General features: G+C 34.8%; 1 protein-coding gene across 2 annotated transcripts in view; it reads right to left on the reverse strand.

Moving 5' to 3' along the window:
- KIFAP3 (kinesin associated protein 3) overlaps positions 1-22,933 on the reverse strand; it is a 143,855-nt gene that overhangs the window by 66,189 nt on the left and 54,733 nt on the right. For both annotated transcript variants that reach the window (XM_002918565.4, XM_019798997.2), the window contains exon 11: positions 2,969-3,069. In XM_002918565.4, coding sequence (XP_002918611.1) covers positions 2,969-3,069 — 101 coding nt within the window. The remainder of the gene's footprint in view (positions 1-2,968; positions 3,070-22,933) is intronic.

Raw genomic sequence — 22,933 nt, forward strand, 5'->3', positions numbered from 1 at the left:
TTTTACATTTATTTCTTTTTTATTTAGTGTTATTTTCTTTAAAATCTAATCTGGATAAAAACAGTCAATCTAGACAAGAATATTATTCTTTTTTGGCTGCTTTCCAATTCATATCCTGTAGTCAATGAAGTTCTGACACTAAATGGGATTGGAAAAGGAACACCCTTTGAAACTGTAAAGCAGAAACCCTTGGAACATATGGAGTGAGACTGTAGTAAATCACCTGTAATCTCCCTTTGACATGGCTACTCTTTTATTGAAAACTTGTTTGACAAAGAGTTTGATTACACTTTGCATGGGCTACAGTCTGACATGTGTTATCTCTATAAGAAGCCTTGCTTTGTGAGATAAGATATGCTGTATATTCTTTGAAGAATATCTATTTCCTATAAACATAATTAGTTCCTCCTTTTGATATAAAAGGCTAAGAAATTATCCTTGAGAGTTTATCAGTTTTTTAATTGCATGTAGATAAGGTATAAAATTCTGGAATAGAAAATCAATTTCAGAACCATCTCACTAATTTGGGATGAATAAAAAGATGGGCAATAAGAATAAAAAGAGAAATTATGGCCTATTTTTTACTACATATAAATTATCTTTCAAGTAATATACACTTAATAATTTACATTAGGCTAATGAGGAATTGCCTAGTTAGTATAAATAGTTAGTATAACTTACTATTTATATTCTTCTAAAGTGTTTTTTAAAGTGGTATTTTTATTGTTTACTATATATCCTGCAACTTTGCTTTTTCTATTTTAGAAAAACATTTTTTTTTAAAGATTTTATTTATTTATTTGACAGAGATAGAGACAACCAGCGAGAGAGGGAACACAAGCAGGGGGAGTGGGAGAGGAAGAAGCAGGGTCATAGCAGAGGAGCCTGATGTGGGGCTCGATCCCATAACGCTGGGATCACGCCCTGAGCTGAAGGCAGACCTTTAACCGCTGTGCCACCCAGGCGCCCCTAGAAAAACATTTTATAAAAAATAATGTAATATTAAAAACCAGCCCAACCAGGGTTCCAGTCATCAGATATTCTAATTAGTGGAGCTCACTTTAATAAAGATTGATGGCACAATAGTGATTCTGTGAAGGCAAATTCCCTAAGAGTCTAAAGTTTGTATAATATGTATACAATTTCTACCCTTACAACATAATCCATATAAAAAATCACTAAACTCCTTCAAGACAAAGAGACCTAACATATGAAATACATTGAGCAAGTGAGTCATAGCAAAATCTTTCTTAAGAACAGTACTATAAAGATAAAAGAATTTTGATAAAGCATTTGCCCATTAGAGAACACAAAGCATTTAAAATCATTGAGCATAAATAAAATGAAAGGGCAAAGTTAGGAAATATTTGAAATATCAGAAAGAATTAAAATAGTTATTTCATATTTAGATCTCATTTATCAATCCTAAAAATATTAACATGTCAATGGAAAAATTGGTAAAGGACACGAATAAATAATTTATAAATAACGTGGATAATAAACATACAAAAATGTTCACCCTCATCACTATTCATGGAAATGCAAATAAAAAGAAACAGAGACATTCCATTTTTAGAGAAATGGTATTAGTCAGTATTGCTAAAAGTGAAACGTTGGAAACTGCCCAAGTGTCCATCAACAGAAGAATGGATAAAGAAGATATGGTGTGTAGGTGTGTGTGTGATGGAATATTACTCAGTTATCAAAAAGAAAGAACTCTTGCCATTTGCAATGACATGGATAGAACTTGAGAGTATAATGTTAGATGAAATAATTCAGTCAGAGAAAGACAAATACCATATGATTTCACTCATATATGGAATTTAAGAAACAAAACAAATGACAAAGGGGGAAAAGAGAGAGAGAGAGAAACAAGCCAATCAACAGACTCTTAATTATAGAGAACTGATGGTTACCAGAGGGCAGGTGGGTGGGGGGATGGGTGAAAGAGGTGACGCGGATTAAGGAGTGCACTTGTGGTGATAATCGCTGGGTGATGTATGGAATTGTTGAATTACAATCGTACATCTGATATAACATTTTACATTAAATATACTGGAACTAAAATGAAATAAAGGAAAAAAGTGAAATGCTGGATGGAAATACAAACATGCCTTCTTAAAAGGTAATATGTCAAGTACACAAGTGTTCATACCTTTTGACTTAGTAATTCTATTTTTAGGAATTTAAAGAAAAAATAAGAGATGTTTACATACTATGATATTTATTCCACATTATTTCATTTTTTTACATATGTTCACTTACATATATTTTTATTTGATGAACTGGAAAAAACTATACGATTTAACAATTTTTAAATTATGATATATTTATGCAATAGAATATTATACAACTATTAGAAATAATTTTTGAAGACTGCTCAGTGACATGGGAGAATACATTATGATCTATTAAGTAAATAAAGTAATATACAATTATATATAACATATAATCTCAATATATTATTTTTTAACTACACAGAAGGAAATGTACCAAAATATTAAATGGTTATATCTGGGTCTGGGATAACAGAGAGTTATTTTCATTTTTATACTGCTCTGTACTTTTCAATTTTCTATCACAAATTCAAATTATTTTCAAGAGGGAATTTTTAAAGGAAAAATGTATCTGGCAAATCAAGAGAACAAAGTGAAAAATACCTATTTATTATTATTATGTTCAATTAGCCAACATATACCTATTTTTTTTAAAGCTTTAAAAAAAAAAAAAACTTAAGGGGCGCCTGGGTGGCTCAGTCTGCCTTTGGCTCAGGGCATGATCCTGGCGTTCTGGGATCGAACCCCACATCAGGCTCCTCCGCTGGAAGCCTGCTTCTTCCTCTCCCACTCCCCCTGCTTGTGTTCCCTCTCTCGCTGGCTGTCTCTCTCTGTGTCAAATAAATAAAATCTTTAAAAATAATAATAATAAAAAAAATAAAAAGAAATAAAAAAAAACTTAAACCACTTACCTGTGGTATACAGTCAGTGTATGCAAACATTGATTTAAAGCGGTCATCCATGCTTATGTGGTAAAGAACACACATTGCTATTTGTTTGTAGTTTTCATTACCTGGGGATAAGAAATCAAGGATATGATTAAATCATGGATATATAATGAAATTTTTTAAATATAATTTTTATTTTGTTATATTAGTCACCATACAGTACATCCCAGTTTTGGATGCAATGTTCCATGATACATTATTTGTGTATAACACCCAGTGCACCATGCAATATGTGCTCTCCTTAATACCCATCACCAGCCTATCCCAATCCCCTACCCCCTCCCCTCTGAAGCCCTCAGTTTGCTTCCCAGAGTCCACAGTCTCTCATGGTTCATTCCCCCTTCTGTTCACCCCCCTTCATTTTTTGATATAACACACTCAATAATTAAAACTTTTAAACTCCTGAATCAAATCCTTATACACTGCTAATTTAGAAAATATTTTGAGCTCCCTATTTCAATCCCAAAGTTTGGAATATACTGTCTGCGAAATATTCAAGAAATAACATGTATTTTGCTAGGTATGTTTGTGAAAAAAAAATTAACCACAAGCCAAAGAATTTATCATTTTCAATAGCCTACTATAAAATTGATTGGGTCACTAGCCTCCCCACCCTTACCGTTCCATCAAAATATGTGATTAATACAGTTCTTGACAGTGATGTACTGTATGCAAAATACTAAGCCAAAAAGTGTATTTAATTCCTAGGAATTGGAAACTGGAAAAATGATCCAAATGATTTAAAAAGAAGTACAACAGTATTTGTAACATTAAAAAACACAAGACTATAAAACGTTAATAATAATGCTATAAACTGAGCACGGTCTAAGGGCTGCATCAGAACTTTGGAGGTCAGATGATCCTAGCCTTATATACCTTGACACTGAGAAAAGAGAAGCAAATGATATATTATAGACTGAAAAATAAAATGGGACTCATATATCATGAAATCCTTCTAATTAGGTCATATTTTAAGGACCTATTTATGATCCATTAGAAAAGTTTAACTAAAAAGTTTTATTCAAAAAACAATATTCTGAGAAATCTTTGAAGATATCTGGAGTTTAAAAAAATCAAGCAGGTAAGTGAATTTAATTGATAAATAGTGTATGAAGATTTTAAATATGTTTTAACATGGAGGATAAATTTAGTATCTTTATCCTTGTGTCTACCATCCCATAAAATTACTAAAATACTTAAAAGTGTTTTTTAAAATTCTGTTTTAGATTCTGATTGAATTTTCTCATATATCAGGCATATCTTTTAAGATGGTTAGAAATTCTTAGAGGACATAAACTTTGGTATTCTCAAAAGGCTTAGCAGAGCACACAGAAGTTTCCCAATAAATATGTGCTGATTCTATTTTTAGTATTTAAACAGCATAATGACTGTAGTTAACAATCCTGTATTGTATATTTGAAGGTTACTAAGAGAGTAAATCTTAAACATTCTCACCACACACAACACACATACACACACAGTAACAGTGTAAGGTGATGGATGTGTTAATTAACCTTATTATGGTAATTATTTTGCTATATATACATATATCAAATCATTATGTCCTATACCTTAAAGTTACATAAAGTTTTGTCAATTAGATATCAATAAAGCTGGGAAAAAAGAGCAGAGGTACATAAAAAAATCAGAGGCTGAAATAGAAGAAATAAGCACATTTATTCAAAGACAGAAATTACTAAATTCTATAAAAGTCCAGATTTGAGAAGAGTATTTTAAGAAGTTATAGGAGGTCCTTTACAAGTAAGTAAAAAACAAAAACAAAAACATAAACAAAAACAAAAAACTGACCCTTTATCTCTAGCTCTTTGTTTTCCTGGACCTTATATGTTAGATAAAAACACATCATGTGGTAAAGAAGAACAAAGTGAAACTTCCAAACAATCTGTCAAGTATATATTATCATCCCTATGCTTTAGATGAGGAACCTTATGCTTAGAGGAAAACAAATATTTGCTACACCACCTTCTAAGTGGTTAAGCAGGGATTTAAACTCTGATTCTCAAATCTCACCAGGTTATGTTGTAATGCCACTCAAATTATTTTTTATATCATAAGGTGAGATAACCTTCTAAGCAAGATGTTATTATTAGGTATAAAAGACTGATCTATACTGATTTATGATAGAATAAAACATTTTTGAAATAGAATTTTTAAAAATGTGGCCTTTTGCATCTTTTAAAATTGTTTGGCTAAAGCCTATTTCCTTTGGTTTTCAATATCAATATAAAAATGACTCATTTGGATAAAACAAAAACAATAAAATCCATTCTTCATCAGATGAATACATACTAGTAAACATTCAAATTTAACTAAAAATCTGCGAACTCACTAACTCAACCACTTAGAATACAATGCATGTAGAAGCTATATTTTATATGTGAAATAACGGGATTACTTATTTTATCTGATATTTAATGTCTTTTTCTCTAAAGTATTACAATTTATAGAAAATTTGCAGAATAAAGAGTCCACATCAAATCATTTTAGGTAAATTTCAGGCCTTTTCTAATATTTGAAAAACTTCAAATACACAATCTGTGGAGAAGACAGACACTGAATGAGGGATATATGCTTTAAGGGTATTGACCCTAGGCTTAGATGAAAAGGTAAGATATAATAATACAGGAGAAAGTATACCGAATCTGAAGATGAAGAGTAGTAAGTCAGAAACACAAGTTAACTGTAGGAAATATATATACTAAGTATTGGGAGGGGGGTACGAATTTTATTTGGAGGAAGATGTAATGCAAATATTGTGAAATTACTCCAAAAAGAGAAAAGTAGAGACAAATTGTTTGCTCCCAACTCCAACAGTTTGTTCTTGGGATCAAAGCAATCTAAATAGAAAAGATTGATAGACATTAATAAAGCACATTTTTATACTGCTGAAGGCATTCACTTATACTTATTCTAGTATAAAACAAATCTGCCATAGGAAAATAAATCTTGTACAAGTTTTCATAAGATGTAGGTTAAAAGTGAAAAATGCTAACTCTAGGGGCGCCTGGGTGGCACAGCGGTTAAGCGTCTGCCTTCTGCTCAGGGCGTGATCCCGGCGTTATGGGATCTAGTCCCACATCAGGCTCCTCTGCTATGAGCCTGCTTCTTCCTCTCCCACTCCCCCTGCTTGTGTTCCCTCTCTCTCTGGCTGTCTCTATCTCTGTCAAATAAATAAATAAAATCTTAAAAAAAAAAAAGAAAAATGCTAACTCTATTCTCTAAGGAGGAAGGTATCCCTTTAGGTTTGGTCAGTTTATACTTCATAGTATTAGCTTTTTTCCCAGGGATTGAGATACTTTTAAATCTTTTTAAGTAGGGTCCTTCAGCAAACCCTCATGTTCTGAAGGCAAATCTCTCTTTACCCGCTATTCTAGTTTCCTTCTATATGTTGTTCAGTTGTGGGTTATGTTCTAATCCTACTTAATTTTTACAAAATATTATTTTTTAACAAAATATTATTTGAAGATATTTTCTCTATGTAGTGGGTTCACTGAAAAGTAGGATTCCAATGCACGTAACTTAGTAAATGGTAAAAGAAACAAAGAGAAATCAATAACCAATAAAAAGATTCTTTAACATTGAAGTAAATCACCAAACAAATTAAAATTCAATGTGGAACTAGGAATGAAATAGGAAGCTATTCCATGCTTAAAGAGAGTCTATTGCTGGTGTCAATGAAAAGGTATCTAAAAAGCAATATTCTAAGGTTGTGCATCATTCACATAAGATGAGAGAAAATAAAGACTCACTTTTAAGAGATCTGTACTCCACAGACTAGGTAACAAGGAGATCCTTTAGAGCTAATGATAATGTATATATAATGATAATATAATTTATATAATGATAATACATATATCACCTTATATACATATATATGCATGTATATAAGATCTGTATATTGATATGTAGATATATATATACACATATATGTATATCGATATATATATCTTCCAAAGGATAACTCAAAGGATATGCGATAGAATAGGAAGTCTGGAGAAGAGTTCTAAAATTATAGTTATTTCTGAAAAACAGGTGAAAGAAACATCTCGCGTAACAATAACTTACATCACTTGTTTTTATACAGCAAAACTACATATCTAGTTTCAAGAAGCAGAATGGTTCATTCTGCAGCCAGTCCTGAGTCTGCTCTTGGGTGCTTTCTCTTTCTCTTCCCTTCATACTCATGGCCAAAGATGGAAGCTCCTTGCAGTTCTCCACACCTTCCTAATTCTTCTCTGTGACCCTCTATTAAAAAAAAAAAAACTCTGAACATCATCCCAGTTTCCCATAATCTTTTGTTTCCCCCATAATCTTTACCTAAAATGATTATCATGCCCCAAGCATACTGAAAACTGAAGGGCTGAAGAAAGAGAAGCTGCAGGGAAACCTGCTGTCCTGAAAGACTGGACAGCCAATCTTTTTATAACCATAGCTCTTTGAGAAAAGAGGAAAGAGAAAGGGCTAAGTAGATAGCGATATTGCTCTGATTGTATGTAAGCATGCATTTTCTCATTTACTCTTCTAGCAACTAAAGAGGTGGGTATTCTCTTCAATTTGGAGATGAGGCAATGATATTCATTAAGCCAAGATATTCCTTCAAAGGAAACACTGCTGTGATTCTGGGATTCAAATCTAGGTGTGAACTGCAAAGCCTGTTCATGGATTTTCTATCAAGTCTTCCACGAGGCAGCAGAGAGGTTGAAATCAATAATGCCAAGTAAATGTAAGTTCCTATCATCATTCCTTAGTGACATAGTACAGGAAGGAGATAAAATTAGAAGGGACTCTATTAGATCTGGGAGTCTCGGGGAAGAGGAGACCGTGGCAGAAGAGCAGAAGAGAAAAGATGAAATGCAGAACAACAATCAGTTATTTACTGGAGGACCTGTGCCCAGATACAGTAGATTCTAAAGGACGAAAGAAGTTCCTGACAGGGACAAATTGCATTATCTCCCCCACAGTTTTGGGAACTAGATCTTTAGAAGTTCTGAAACTCACTTGCACTAAATTGAACAAGAACTGCTGTCAAGCAGTGTTTGATTTTATGAGAAAAACAAGGTGCTCTTAGAAGCTTAAAAGATGAGTAGAGTGGTTAATAGGTAGTATAACACTGTGGTTAGGAGCTCAGGCTCTGGAGAGGCAGAATGCTGGAGTTCAATCTGTGACTCTCCCACTTGCTATACAGCCTTTGTTATTTAAACTCTATGCTTCAGGTTCTTCCTCTGTGTGTGTGCATGCACACGCTTCAGTTTCTTCATCAATGAAATTGATAGAACAACTGCACCTAACTCAAAGGGTTGTTATATAAGGATTAGTTAAAAGAATTCTGGTAAAGCAGTTAATACCGTCTGACACAGTAATAAACCTATTCAACAAATATCATTTCTTATTCTTTGAATAAGAATGTTTTTTGGTTTGACCAACAGAACACTACTATCATGTGCCCCTAAAACAGGCTTTTCTAGTCTCAAGATTAGATCGTAGTTAGAGGAAGAGCAGTTTTGAGAAGCAGCCAAGATTTCTCTAAGATGACCTAGACAGGGTTCAGAGGTACATTCTGAGCCTGTGGCTGAGCCACTTGTCCTTCTATTCTACTCAGTCACATTCTAAAAAGTTCTACTATTCCCAAAGTACGGGCTTAAGAGAGTTACCTCATACTACAAGGCTCCACTCAGTGACCCATATCTTTTAAGAACCCTGCATCATTCTCTCATTCTTACAGGGTTATTATAAATTCCTTAATAAAAACAGAACTTGAGAAAAGAAAATAACCGAAGTATAGATTTAGTACATGTTCCCCCTCTACCACTACCACAAACACACTGTGAATCTCTCTTCCTTCTTCCATGTTTCTGTATCTGTGATGGAACTTAATTTCACTCCTAGAGTAGGAAACTGTAGAGGTGATTAGCTATGAAGAAGATGAAAAGAACACAGAGAGAAGTCTGAAAACACTGAAGACAAACCTCACAATCAGAAACATTTAAGTAGCATGTCCCATGCTTTCCCCCTTGTTTGGGCTAAGCACAACTTAACAAAAGAAACTGGAATATGACTGACATTACACCAGAGATATGTATCTTTTTTTCTTAAGGAAAGGATGAAGGGAGGTGATGACAGATCTAAGGGACTACAATATTGTACTCTGAGGTCAATATAACACAAGTTGTTGATATGTCTTCTAGATTTTGTCTGGGTAAAGGTTCCCTAGAATCCAATCAACTGGATTTACAAGTATCTATAAAATTGATTTTATTCTTGTTTTTATTTAGGGAATTTAAAAAGATAGAAACTGACATTTGCCATTTTATTCAGAAGAAAGATGTAAATATTCTATAAATGATCTTGTTACCCACATTACCTTGACGATTCTAATTCACATCTTATTGTTACAAATCACATATTTCCTTTCTCCTCTAAAGAACTGCAATATATGAATGAAGATTATAGTATAAATCATAGGCATCTCATTCATTGAATCATTAATCATTATATAAATGATCAGTTTCTTGATGAAAATACAGCCTATAACTTTATGGCATCTAGCAGATATCGGAGAGCTATCACAAAAGGACAAAGTATTTTAGGACAAAAGTGCCTACCTGGAATGGGAAGATGTCTGGAAAAAAAATAAATTCATCTCTTCAAACACAGCTGCATACAAAAAGTAACAGCTTTCTGGCAGTCAACATTTATTATTACTTAAAGGCTAATTTGCAGATCACATAGCAATAAACAGCCATTAAGAGAGATTAAATGGTCCAAGTAAAATTAAGAGCTTATCCTTCATTATAAACTAATCATCTTCTTCATTCGTTGGAAGAAAGGATATCTGAGTTCTTAAAAATAAACCTCAAAAAAATCTTGTATATCCTAAATGAATCTGGGGCCTTGGGGTATGATTTGCCCGTACGAATTCATGACTAAGAACCATAAACTGCAGCTAAGCAGCTACGATTCCTCTACGTCCTACAAATGGCAGGCATTTCAAAAGGGCTCCTTTAAGACTTATAGACATCAATTATTCCCAAGTAAAAACAGGCTGCCAATAGTCTGTATGCTGGCATAGCACCAAAGGCCCTGTGAATTTTGAGCAGAGCAGTGAAAAGACTGAATATTTTGAGAACTAGGTCCTTAATGACTAGAGGTGGATTAGTCAAATCTGTTCAAGTAATAAGGCCAGGGTGGAAAAAAAATGGCCTAGTCATTATGATTCCTTTGGTATTTATGGTAATAAACATGAATCATGATGAACTCACTGGCTATTAAATGCAGAGGTCGTAAGTACTTCGATAGGATTTCCACAGGAATTCACCGTTAATTAGCTGGATCATTATTTGAAAGTGTTACTGAATTATCTTAGCAGTTGTGCAGCCAGTTCCCCAAAATTGGTCATTCCCAGCTGAGGGCAGTTAATGCCTTAACAAACTGGTCATTAACTCCAGTAACTGATTTTGTGGGAATTATTGCACTTATAAAGTACATTCAAGAGTCCCACCCCCCCTTTTTAAAAAAATTTGCAGCTGTAGTTCAGCTGGAGCAGCTGAAGGAGAAAAAACTCCGGACTGCTCTCATGATCGATTTTCTGCCAATTAAAGGGCAAACGCATGCTGATGGGTTTTGAATTTTAAAATGTCTTCGGTTTTTCATCTCTGAAGTGATTAGTAAAACCACCAGTTAGTTACTAATTTTGTAAGACACTTGGGATTTTCCATTCACAGTTCAGTCAAGCAGAAATACGAGTTTGAACACCAGAACTCAAAGCCAAATTTCCGCTTCTGCAGTAGACCCAGCCCAACACTTTGTAAAAACAGAGTGAGAACACAAGTTATGGGCCACATTATTAGCCAGATTCTCATTCTCTTCTGTACTCCATGTCTTCATTCAAAGTAGAAAACTCCCTTTGAAGTCACAAAGGCCCCACGAGAAGATAAGATATATGCCCAGTATGATTGGACAGCCTTAGTTTAAACTTGAATTTGGAGAGATCAATTTTTAAGGCTACAACTATACTGGATAGTCTCCTGTTTCAGAACAGATTTGTTCACAGTCAAGTGTAGTAAAGATTTCAGATGAATAGATAAAAACCAAGAGTTTTTAATCATGAGCTGAAGGGTGAAAATTACAGAATTTATAGGTTACAATGATCAGTATGAAAACAAGTGTAACAATAGTTTTGTGATACAGTGTTTCATGGGTGACTTCTGTGTCCAATTACTTAATTTAAAAACTTCAAGAAACTGAAATTGTAAATGTACCATTAAGCTCAATAGCTCAGTCATATTAGGAGGTATTCACTAAGCACCCTAAAAGCCAACAGTATTGATGCATTTTCACTCGTTTTCAGTATGTACAACTGTACATTTAGCCATGTGGTTTATTTTTCAAATATTTTCAACATGTTTCAATTATTACCTTGTCTGTAGTAGTATTTTATTATATCCAGGGCATACAACAACAACTTAGTTATAATGCGCCCTACAAAATGTGCACACTTATGGTACAAATGATAGGGACCAAAGTAAAGCCCTTAACAATGACTGCTTTCTAGCCTATAGGTCCACACCATTGACTTAATGTGCTTTGGTCAGCTTTTACCATGTAGAAATGGAGACACCCCAGGCAATATTCACACACAGAGTATTGGAAACAGCTGGTGATAGAAGAATCCTAAGAAAAAAGGCTTCTTGATTTAATTGGGAAAACAGGAGGAAGCATAAATTTTACTGCCATTAATAACTTCAAGCAATCCTGATATGACTCTACCTCACCCTGACGGCTAAACATGTGCTTTTTGTTAAAGTGTTTGCACATCTGACCCCTATTGTTTGCTCACTTGATCAGGTAAGAAAATGTAGGTTTATTTATAGGATAAATGAGGCCTATTAAAATTGAGAAACAGTGCAGTAGTCTACGAGGAGCTGCATACTGAAACAGATGTGTGAAATTCCATAAGTTTTGTAATAAACAGGCCAAATGAAATTTTTTGAAAAAGTCTACTTTAAGTTTCTTAAGCCATCATAAAGACAACCTAGTTTTTAAAAAATGGAAAATACCTCCTAATTAGAAAACATATTATTTTGACAATTTCCAAAGTTTTTAATAAACAAGCCAAAAAAAGGCCATTTACTCTTTTCATAAAATAAAGAAATTTTATTTAATTTTAGGATGCTTTTGATAAAATAAAAATTAAGTCATATTAATTATAACAAAAAATAAAATAACTGTATGGGGGAATTTCAAAGGTGTTCAGAACTTTTTAAATTTTCTTTTAAGAACACATGACAGAATGGTCAAAGGAAATAACCCTTAATTTTTAAGTGATCAAAGTTTAGAGTCCAACAGTATCTGCTCTGGTGATCTCCCACAAGAAGGGAAATCAGACTTGTCTCAACCGGAAGAAACCAAACATTTATCACTTAACTCTTGACCTGGTCTGACTGGCTACATGCTGATAAAAATCTTTATACAGCCTTGCAAAATGCCCTGAAACCCAGATTACCTAATGTAATCTAGATCAAGACGAATCAGGTGCCAATTTAACTTTCAAAACGATTCTCACAGAATGTAGAAGCATTTATATCCCTTTAGAACACCTTAGAAACCCTAATTTATCTTCCAGTGAAGAGAATATGGTCTAACATTACTCTGACTAAAATTTGGGTCTTTTGGAAATGATTCATGTGTAATTGTGAAATAGGCAGGACAATGTGCTACTGAACCTCCAGAATCCTAATTTTCCTGCCACAGCCAATAAAATCAGTTACAGCACAAACCAGCCAGGCAAATTAGAATGTTTCACAGCTTTCAAATTCAGAAGAATCAAAATTTATACAGCTAGGAATCTGAATCAAGATTTAAATTATGGACCGATCTTTCATACTAGTTATATTCAGTGCTATACATGTATCAGTCACCTGGTGCCTTTGGTGATTAAAGGGCAACTTGAAGAAAGATGTCTGGGCTAGTTAACTTCTTTAGTTAACTTGCGCATAGATTTATAAATTACATGTGAAAGTGCCTAATAAAAGTTAAGCACTTCATGAATATTTATTGAGTATGAGTTTGATCATTAGCTATTATTATTATTATAAATATTGAAAAGCTAGCAACATCTCTAAGTAACACTGCTAATTTCTCAGTTTTTTTTTTTTTAAAGATTTTATTTATTTATTCGACAGAGATAGAGACAGCCAGCGAGAGAGGGAACACAAGCAAGGGGGAGTGGGAGGAAGAAGCAGGCTCATAGCGGAAGAGCCTGATGTGGGGCTCGATCCCATAACGCCAGGATCATGCCCTGAACTGAAAGGCAGATGCTTAACTGCTGTGCCACCGAGGCGCCCCTAATTTCTCAGTTTTTTGAGGAAACATTCTCATCTATGCTCATAAATGAACTAAACAAGTACCCCTAGGATTCAGCATTTGGTTTTTTCATTTGTTTTGTTTTTTTATTTTGTGGGGTCTTTTTTTGTTTTGTTTTTCAGAGTTTTTCAAAAGTTTTTATTTTAATTCCAATTAGTTAACATACAGTGTTGTATTAGTTACAGGTGTACAATACAGTGATTCAAAACTTCCATACATCACCCTGTGCTCATCATGACAAGTGCCCTCCCTAATCCCCATCACCCATTTTACCCCCCCCCATACCCGCTCCCCTCTGGTAACCATCAGTTTGTTCTCTATAGTTAAAAGTCTATTTCTTGATGTGTCTCTTTCTTGTGTTTTTCCTTTTGCTTGTTTTGTTTCTTAAATTTCACATATAAGTGACATCATATGGTATTTGTCTTTCTCTGACTGAATTATCTTGCTTAGGATTATACTCTCTACTTCTATTCATGTTGTTGCAAATGGCAAGAGCTCATTCTTTTTTATGGATGAATAATATTCCATTGTGTGTGTGTGTGTGTGTGTGTGTGCGTGCGTGCATGCTTCCATATCACGGCTATTGTAAATAATGCTGCTGTAAACATAGGGGTGCATGTATGGATTTTTGAATACCTTAAAAGAACAGTACGCTAATCTAAGATCAAACCTGTTTTTTCATCTATTTGAATAGTGCTTCTCAAATTATCTATGGTGGAGGGTCAAGTTTTTATTTTTCCTCCCACGTAGCAAAGATTAATACTTTTATAAAGTATAATAAAAATAAAATTAAGGAAAATATATGCAAAATAGAAGTCAAAAAAATATTACATTCAGCAGACATTATATTATTTGAGTAAGTTGCTATAAGTTGTCTAAATACTTATTCTTGATTTCTAGATTTACTTGTTACAGACCAGTTAAAAACAGTCTATTAATGTGCACTGGTCGCTGGACCACACTTTGAGTTATCACTGTAATAGAAGACTCCTGCCTTGAATTACACAATTCATTAAATAAATCTGTATCATGTAATTGAAATTAAAGTGCTATTTCAAGGTTTAAAACAAACCCCTAAAAGCAGGCATAGTCAAAACTATTAAGTAACAAGGCTTTTTCTGTGCTCCTCCTTTTTTTCATTTAGCAACCATTAGCCCCTCAAACCTTCCCTTTCTTTTTCTTCCTCCTTATTGAAACTAACATTTGTGGAAGGTTTTTTTAGTTATGACATAAGTAGATATCAATTCTCTTATCAGATTTGCAAAACAATTCTGTGAGACGGATTTTCTAAACAAAAGGCTCAGATCTATTGACTTGCCTAATGTCTCTTAACCAATACGGAATGAGGGGAAGGAAGAAGACTCAAGCTCAGCTCTTTAAATGTTCTTTCCTTTCATACATAATCTATCCAACCACCTACCAAATATTTATTGAGAGCCTACAATGTACTAGGCACTGTTGTAGGCACTGGGAATATAAGAGTGAGTAAGAGTGATACAAATCCACATTTTCATGGAGCATATTATAGTCTTTGGGGCCTGATGGGAATGGTGGTGTCGGTGTGTGGTGAAGACAATAAATAAGCTAATTACATGAAAGATATATTATGTGGTGATTAAGTGCTTTGGAGAAAAATACAAGGAAAAGGAGAAAGAGAACATCAGAAGCTGAAGGATGAAATTTTAAATAGGAAAACTTGAGAGCAAAGCCCTTTCATGAGGGAATGGACTACGTAAAAAAACTAGGAAAGGACATGCTAGGCAGAAGGAACAGGCAGTGAAAAAGTCCTGGGGTAGGATTGTCACTATTGGGGTCAAGGATTAGCAAGGAGGCCAATGTGCTTTCAGCAGAAAGAACAAAAAAGAGAGTACTGGAAGGTGTAGTTACAGAAGGAGCTAGGAGAGAACATATAAATGCTTATAGGCCATTATAAGGACTTTGGCTCTTTGAGATAGGAAGTCATTAAATATTTTTGAGCAGAGGAATGCCATGATTTTTTCTTTCTTTTTTCTTTTTTTTAGAAATAGCTTTATCCATTCCTGAGTAAAACTCTTCAGAGTACAGGGATAGAGGGAACATTCCTCATTATCAGGAATGCCATGATTTAACTCAAATTTGAATGCAATCACTCTGTGCTGTGTTAAGAAGAGAATGTGGGACAAGAGTAGGAGTGCAAAGACCAGTTAGGACGGCACTGTATTAAACCAGGAAAGAGAAGATGGTGGCTAGGAGCAGGGTGATAGCAGCTATATTTTGAAGACAGCTGACTGCACAGACGAATTGGCTGCAGGGTAGGAGGGAAAAACAGAAATCAAGGATAACTTTCCCCAGTTTGGGTCAGTTAATTAGAAAGAGAAAGTTGCCATTTATGGAGATAGAAAAGATTGTGAAAGCATAAGGATCTGGGCTGGAGCATATCAGAAGCTTAATTTTGAACATATCAAATCTCAGACACTAATAAGGCATCCGAGTGGTAATGTCTGGAGTAAGGAAATCAGAGAAGAGGCTGAAATTATCTTTTTTTCTATTTATATTCTGAAGTCATCAGTATAGGCAGAGTATTTAAATAGAATGAATGAAGTCACCAAGAGAGTAAGTGCAGAGAGAGAAAAATTCTAAGGACTAAGCCCTGGGAGGTATTCTGATGCTTAGAGACTGGGAAGAAAAGACAGCAACAGAAAAGGAGACCGAGAAGGACTGGGTACTTAGGAGGAAAACCAGAAGAGTACTGTGTCCTGGAAAATCAATAAAAAAGGATGAGGAGAGAAACTGTATCAAGTGCTGTTCACAGATTGAGTACTATGAGTGCTGGGAACTGACCACTGGATTTAGCAACGTAGAGGTCATTGGAACTTGATCAGAGTAGTGTGATGCGGCATATAAGTGAAAGCCTAACTGGAAAAGATTAAGAAGAGTATAGAACAGTGAGGAGGTGAACTGAGAGAGAGGAGGCAGGAGAGAAAAGAGAGGAGAAAGAGGGGTGGGGCACAAAGAGCAGAGAGCAGACAAGAAAGGATATGAATGTATGCAAAAAGGAAGAGAGAAACTGGGAGACAAAATGACCATAATTCTTGAGGCATTCTGCAATAATGTGAAGAAAAGAAATGAGATAATAATTGGAAGGTAAAAGAGTGATGTGAGTGTCAAGAAGAATCTTTATGAAGAGGGAAGACTTAATAGCATATTTGTATGTTGATGAATGATCTTCTAGAGAGGGAAACATTAATGCAGGAGAGGAGAACTGCTGCAGTAAGAACCCTGAGCAGGTGACAGGGAATGGGATGGAGAGGGAAGGTTGGCCTATGGGAAGTGCAGGAGCAAGTTCATCCATAATAATGAGTGGGAAGCAAAGTACAGACACAGAGGTAGGAGGGGTAAGTGTGGCAACAGGAATTTATGGAAGTTCTTCTGACTGCTTCTACTTTCTCAGTAAAATAGGAAGCAAAGGAAGGTAATGAGCTGAAGGTGAGGAAGGGGTGTTAGATCTATGAGAAGGTATAGGAATGAAATTCTCACTTAGGAGAGTGGGAGAACGACCAGATAAAGAGGAAGATGTAGTGTGGTTGCTGGGCTAGTACTGGTGAATGATCCAGAACTGACTGGACAGCTGTTGTCTCTCTTCGCTCAGGGTCTGCCATCTCCATCCTTCTACACCGTGTCACATATCCCCCATCCTCCTTCACAAAACGCCAAAGAAACTGATAAAAATGACTCTAAAATGAGACTGGTTGAACACTCAAGATGTCTAAAAGGCAAGACAAGAAATACAATTAAATGTCAAAGTATAAGAGAAAAGAAAGTTTATCTTAGGGGAATGGGAAAGTGTGGGTCATACCTAGAAATCCAAATATAAAATTAAGCAACTATATTATGGTAAAGCCAAACATGTCTTTTAGCTGGTTTTAAGCTGCTAATTTGAGACTCCTGGTGTATTATTAAAAAGTCAGGAGAGTTTGCATTTAATAGGCTTTAAAGGAATGCTCTAATTCACTGATTTCAAAAGTGTAGTCTGAGGACCCCTAATGGGGATCCACAAGTCACACCATTTTTATAATAATAGCAGATTACTTTCTTTTTTAAAATTCTCATTCTCTCTTAAGAGGCTACATGAGACATACACGAAATATGCACAACAGATTGCTGAGGGTGCCAGGAGACATACACGAAATATGCACAACAGATTGCTGAGGGTGCCAGGAGAACAGATTGCTGAGGGTGCCAGGTGTCCATTAAGCCTGACTTTAAAGAAATTTGCAAAAGGTAAAACTATATCATTCTTGTTACTAATTTTTTGTTTTGGAAAGAATTGTTTTTCATAAAATACTTATGTTAACGTGTAGCAGGTTTGCTATTTTAAAATGAATATTTATTTTTTTCTCAATTTTAATCATGAGTACAATAAATATCCATAGATATAACCCCTCATAAACAAAAAGCTCTTCGGGGCTCCTGGATAATTTTTAAGAGTGTTAAAGGGGTCCTGAGACCAAAAGTTTGAAAACTGATGCTCTAACCACTGAATTCCTACAGTCTCCTAATAAACAAAGAAAACTTACAAAATAGAGGAGAAGTTGTGGAAAGTGGTGATTGCCTATAATTTACAGGTAGCTCTCTAATCTGTTTAACCATTAGGCTGGCTGTGCCTATTCCATTTTTGTTTTAACCATGCAAAAACTCACATACGTAGGATGAAACCTGCAAATTTTATAAGGTTTATTCCCCTTAGTTTAAATTCCTTTGAAAATCAAGTTAAAAACTGAAAAGCTGACATGAAAACTCAGAACATTACTCAATTTAAAATATGTATCAGCATCATTCACACAGGAGAAAGAATACCGTAAATAAACTCAAAATTGTTCAAAAGAGTTCACCAGTGAAATCTGGTGGTTTTTTAAAAAAAATTATTGATTATGCATTCTGTAATACACTGCCTCTGCCATTATGTGATGTTTAAGCTTTATGCACAAACTATGCCATGATGATCTAGGCTCTTCCAAAGAATACACTTCAGTTATGAATTTACGCTTGCTTCTGTACTAACATCATCCCCAAGCACATCAAACAAAACTTAGCTTATGAAACATTCAAGCCAAAGCAACTGAGGGGTGCAAGAACATTTGCCTGGTGCATCAGACAAAAAGCTAAGAAAATTTAGTTCTCAAGTTATTTTTGAAACACTATCAGTGCATTTTCCAGGAAACCGAAGAACACACTATGACAAAGAATTTCCTTGCCATCTCCCAACCCAGGATATTCTGACATAAGGAAGCACTCTTGAGACACATCAAGGCCAAATGGCTTAAGGATTTATGTCAGGGAATATTTTTTTTAATGATTTGATTCTTAAATGAGTCAACAAAAACTTTAAACACTTAAAAAAATTAATTCAACACAATAAAAAACCTGACTACACTAACAATTGGATAAATAAAGCCAAACTTTTTAGGTCCAATTCAATTTGCATATAATCACATTTGCTGAAACCACTGGCTATGATAGGTCTCCCATATGGTAACAAAGTTTGTAGGCATAAGAAATTATGTGTCAACTGTGGGGAAAAATAGAACTGAAAAGATTTATAATTGATACTGAACTAATAAGCAGAGGTTAAGTTTAGGATTCTTATGAAATCTTAGTAAAGTAACATATCAAAAATGAAGAACTGAGTAATTCTGGAGGTATTTAAGAAAAGCAAAACAATGGAATATTTAGATACAAGATTTCTCCTGGATACAAATAAAATTTCTGAAACATTTTGGGACAGAATGCCTTCCTTCTCAGTGCCTAGGAAAAGATCAAAACTACTTAAACTTTATAAATTTCAGGGTAAGTGGAGAAAGAAAATTTTAAGTAATGATTTCAAAAATTTCTTATTAATCCCTTTATGTGTCCCTAATGTCAAAGAAAAAGCTAAATTCAAAATTCCTAAATGAAATGCTTATATGATGAAATTTTGAAATAATTTTTGGTTCTATTGAATCATCTTTCACTCAGAGCCTCACATGGCAAAAAAGCTGTACTATAACAAAATTTCTCCTCTGCCTTTAATAATAATTCAAATCACACAATCTTTCTCAATTACATATTTTTTTCAGTTATTTGGCAATTCTCACAACAGCAGGGGTCGCAATGTACTAGGTTAAATGTTTCAGGATACGCGAGAAGGGGATTAAATGGTCAGATAGCACAGCTTTATTAGAACCTGAAAGATTCATGATTCATTGTACTCTAGTTAAAATAATCTCTCATCAAGTATAACAAGATTTTTCAATTATGGGGTCCCCAAATAATAACAAAGAAAACCTACTTAAAATCTGATAGCACTTCCAGTTGAAAAAGCATCCCTTAAAAATCACTTCCGAAAAGTTCTACCACATGTATAGCCCTACAAAAGTAGTTTTACATTTTTGCATCTTTTAAAAAATAAGCAATTTCTAGATATAAAATAGGTAATTCTTTAATTCAGTCATCAACTTGAACATATATTAAACTGAATTTCTTTCTTTTTTTTTTTAAAGATTTTTTAATTTATTTATAAGACAGAGATAGAGACAGCCAGCGAGAGAGGGAACACAAGCAGGGGGAGTGGGAGAGGAAGAAGCAGGCTCATAGCAGAGGAGCCTGACGTGGGGCTCGATCCCATAACGCCGGGATCACGCCCTGAGCCGAAGGCAGACGCTTAACCGCTCTGCCACCCAGGCGCCCCTAAACTGAATTTCTAAGAAAAAAAAAAACCAAACTGACTACCCATATTCTACTCTATGATCTTTAATTCCTTCTCCATGACTACAATGAAGAAAATGTACCCCAAATTCTTCAAATATTTGATTTACAAAAGGTTTTTTCCCACTTAAAAAAATTTCAATTCCATGGAATCACTTCAATCACTACTTGCCAAGAATAACCTAGAAATATTTAGATTATCTACTGTACAACACATAAAAAATCCAGCAGAGACAGTGACTGATATTTCTGAAGATGTGATGGGAAAGAAGTCTAAATCACTTTCTCGTAGTTCAATGTTTTCCGAAAGAATGTTAAATCAATCAGAGGACATAAAATCAATGAGTCGGTCATAAGCAGGATAAAAAAAGAATAGACAATAATAGAAAATACAGTTCATTGCACATAGAAATGGTAAATACTGCTTTGTGAACATTCAAAAAATTAATATGTTAAAATATGTAAGGGGCGCCTGGGTGGCAGAGCGGTTAAGCGTCTGCCTTCAACTCAGGGCGTGATCCCAGCGTTATGGGATCGAGCCCCACGTCAGGCTCCTCCTGCAATGAGCCTGCTTCTTCCTCTCCCACTCCCCCTGCTTGTGTTCCCTCTCTCACTGGCTGTCTCTATCTCTGTCGAATAAATAAATAAAATCTTTAAAAAAAAAATAAAAATAAAATATGTAAAATATAATAAAATATAATGCATATTAATATGCACATATGGATATATGCACATGCATATCACATTACACATGTGAGTACTAGATTGTAGCATAAACTATACCACAGATGGCGATAAAAGATGTTTGAAAGTCACTGCTCTATACTAATTATATCCTATCCCTTTAAAATCTATGCTCTCTGTAATGCTTCCCTACTACAACTTCTATATAATCGCAGTGGCCAAATACCAGAGATATTAAATATATCACTGAATTACTCAATTGAGAAGTTTAGTTTATCGTGTTAGGAGTTAATGATTTAATTTTCCACATAAGTAACATATACATTAACAAGTGTAAAAATGACTATTATTAACCATTTATCAGGAAGTCATTTATACACTAGATGCAATTTCTTCAGACACAACAGATTGAACAATCAAGCAAAACAGGTTTCTTCACAGTCAAAAGAAATGTTCCAAAGTCCATGCAAGAAACCTTACTAGGAGGAGTATGTTACTGGGAAGAAAACCCTTTGGGCATTCATTTGGAATTAATTTTTAACAAAATATACAGTTCAAATAAGCTCAGTTGTCAGTTTCCAAGCCCACAGGAGATTAGAAATCTATCATTAGAGGAGAGGAAAACTGCTGCTATCGAACCACTGCTGGTAGAGGAGAAATTAGAAGCAACAGCTATAAATAAGAGGGGAAAAGAGAAAACCTGTATATAAAAATTAAAAATACACGGAATTTTGGGACCATTTAGCAAGGGGAACTACTCAAGCACAGTAATATTTACCCTCCTGTATAATATATTATCTTCAAAATTACAAACACGAATCAATGACTTAAAAAACAGTCACAACTAAGACTCATAAAAGCACTTGAACCCAGGTATTCTGGCTCCAAAGCCCATGGTATTCACCTACACTATACTTCTCAATAAAAATTCAAATTATGTTTATGGTATTAAAGTACATTTAAGAAAATATTTATGAAAAGAAAGATGTAATCATTTTTAAAGGCCTTGGCTAACAGACACATGAAAAAATGTTCAAAATCATTAGCCATCAGGGAAATTCAAATCAAAACCACATTGAGATACCCACCTTACGCCAGTTAGAATGGCAAAAATTGACAAGGCAAGAAACAACAATTGTTGGAGAGGATGTGGAGAAAGGGGATCTCTCCTACATTGTTGGTGGGAAGGCAAGTTGGTACAGTCACTCTGGAAAACAGTGTGGAGGTCCCTTAGAAAGTTAAAAATTGAGCTACCCTATGATCCAGCCATTGCACTACTGGGTATTTACCCCAAAGATACAGACATAGTGAAGAGAAGGGCCATATGCACCCCAATGTTCATAGCAGCACTGTCCACAATAGCTAAATCGTGGAAGGAGCCGAGATGCCCTTCAACAGATGACTGGATTAAGAAGTTGTGGTCCATATATACAATGGAATATTACTCAGCTATCAAAAAGAATGAATTCTCAACATTTGCTGCAACATGGACGGCACTGGAGGAGATAATGCTAAGTGAAATAAGTCAAGCAGAGAAAGACAATTATCATATGATTTATCTCATCTATGGAACATAAGAACTAGGAAGAACAGTAGAAGAAAGGGATAAAGAAAGGGGGGGTAATCAGAAAGAGGAATGGACCATGAGAGACTATGGACTCTGAGAAACAAAATGAGGGCTTCAGAGGGGAGGGGGGTGGGGGAATGGGATAGGCTGGTGATGGGTAGTAAGGAGGGCACGTATTGCATGGTGCACTGGGTGTTATACGCAACTAATGAATCATGGAACTTTACATCAAAAACCAAGGATGTACAGTAAGTGTTAAGAAATTATAAATATGAGAAATTATATAGACTACAAACTGTAAATAATGAATGTATGGTGGCTAACAATATAATAAAAAAGATTATTATAAAAAAAAAAAGACGTTTATGTAAAATGATTAAAACCCTTAATGGTATAAGCCAAGAAAACTTACCTATCAAAAAGACCCATTCCTGGATAGCTATAGTTCGTATTCTTTTTTTAAAAAATTTTTTAATTTTAGGGGCACCTGGGTGGCACAGCGGCTGAGCGTCTGCCTTCGGCTCAGGGCGTGATCCCAGCGTTATGGGANGGATTGAGCCCCACATCAGGCT

This window comes from Ailuropoda melanoleuca, chromosome 8, assembly GCF_002007445.2.
Source record: "Ailuropoda melanoleuca isolate Jingjing chromosome 8, ASM200744v2, whole genome shotgun sequence".
In the NCBI taxonomy this organism is placed as follows: Eukaryota; Metazoa; Chordata; class Mammalia; order Carnivora; family Ursidae; genus Ailuropoda; species Ailuropoda melanoleuca.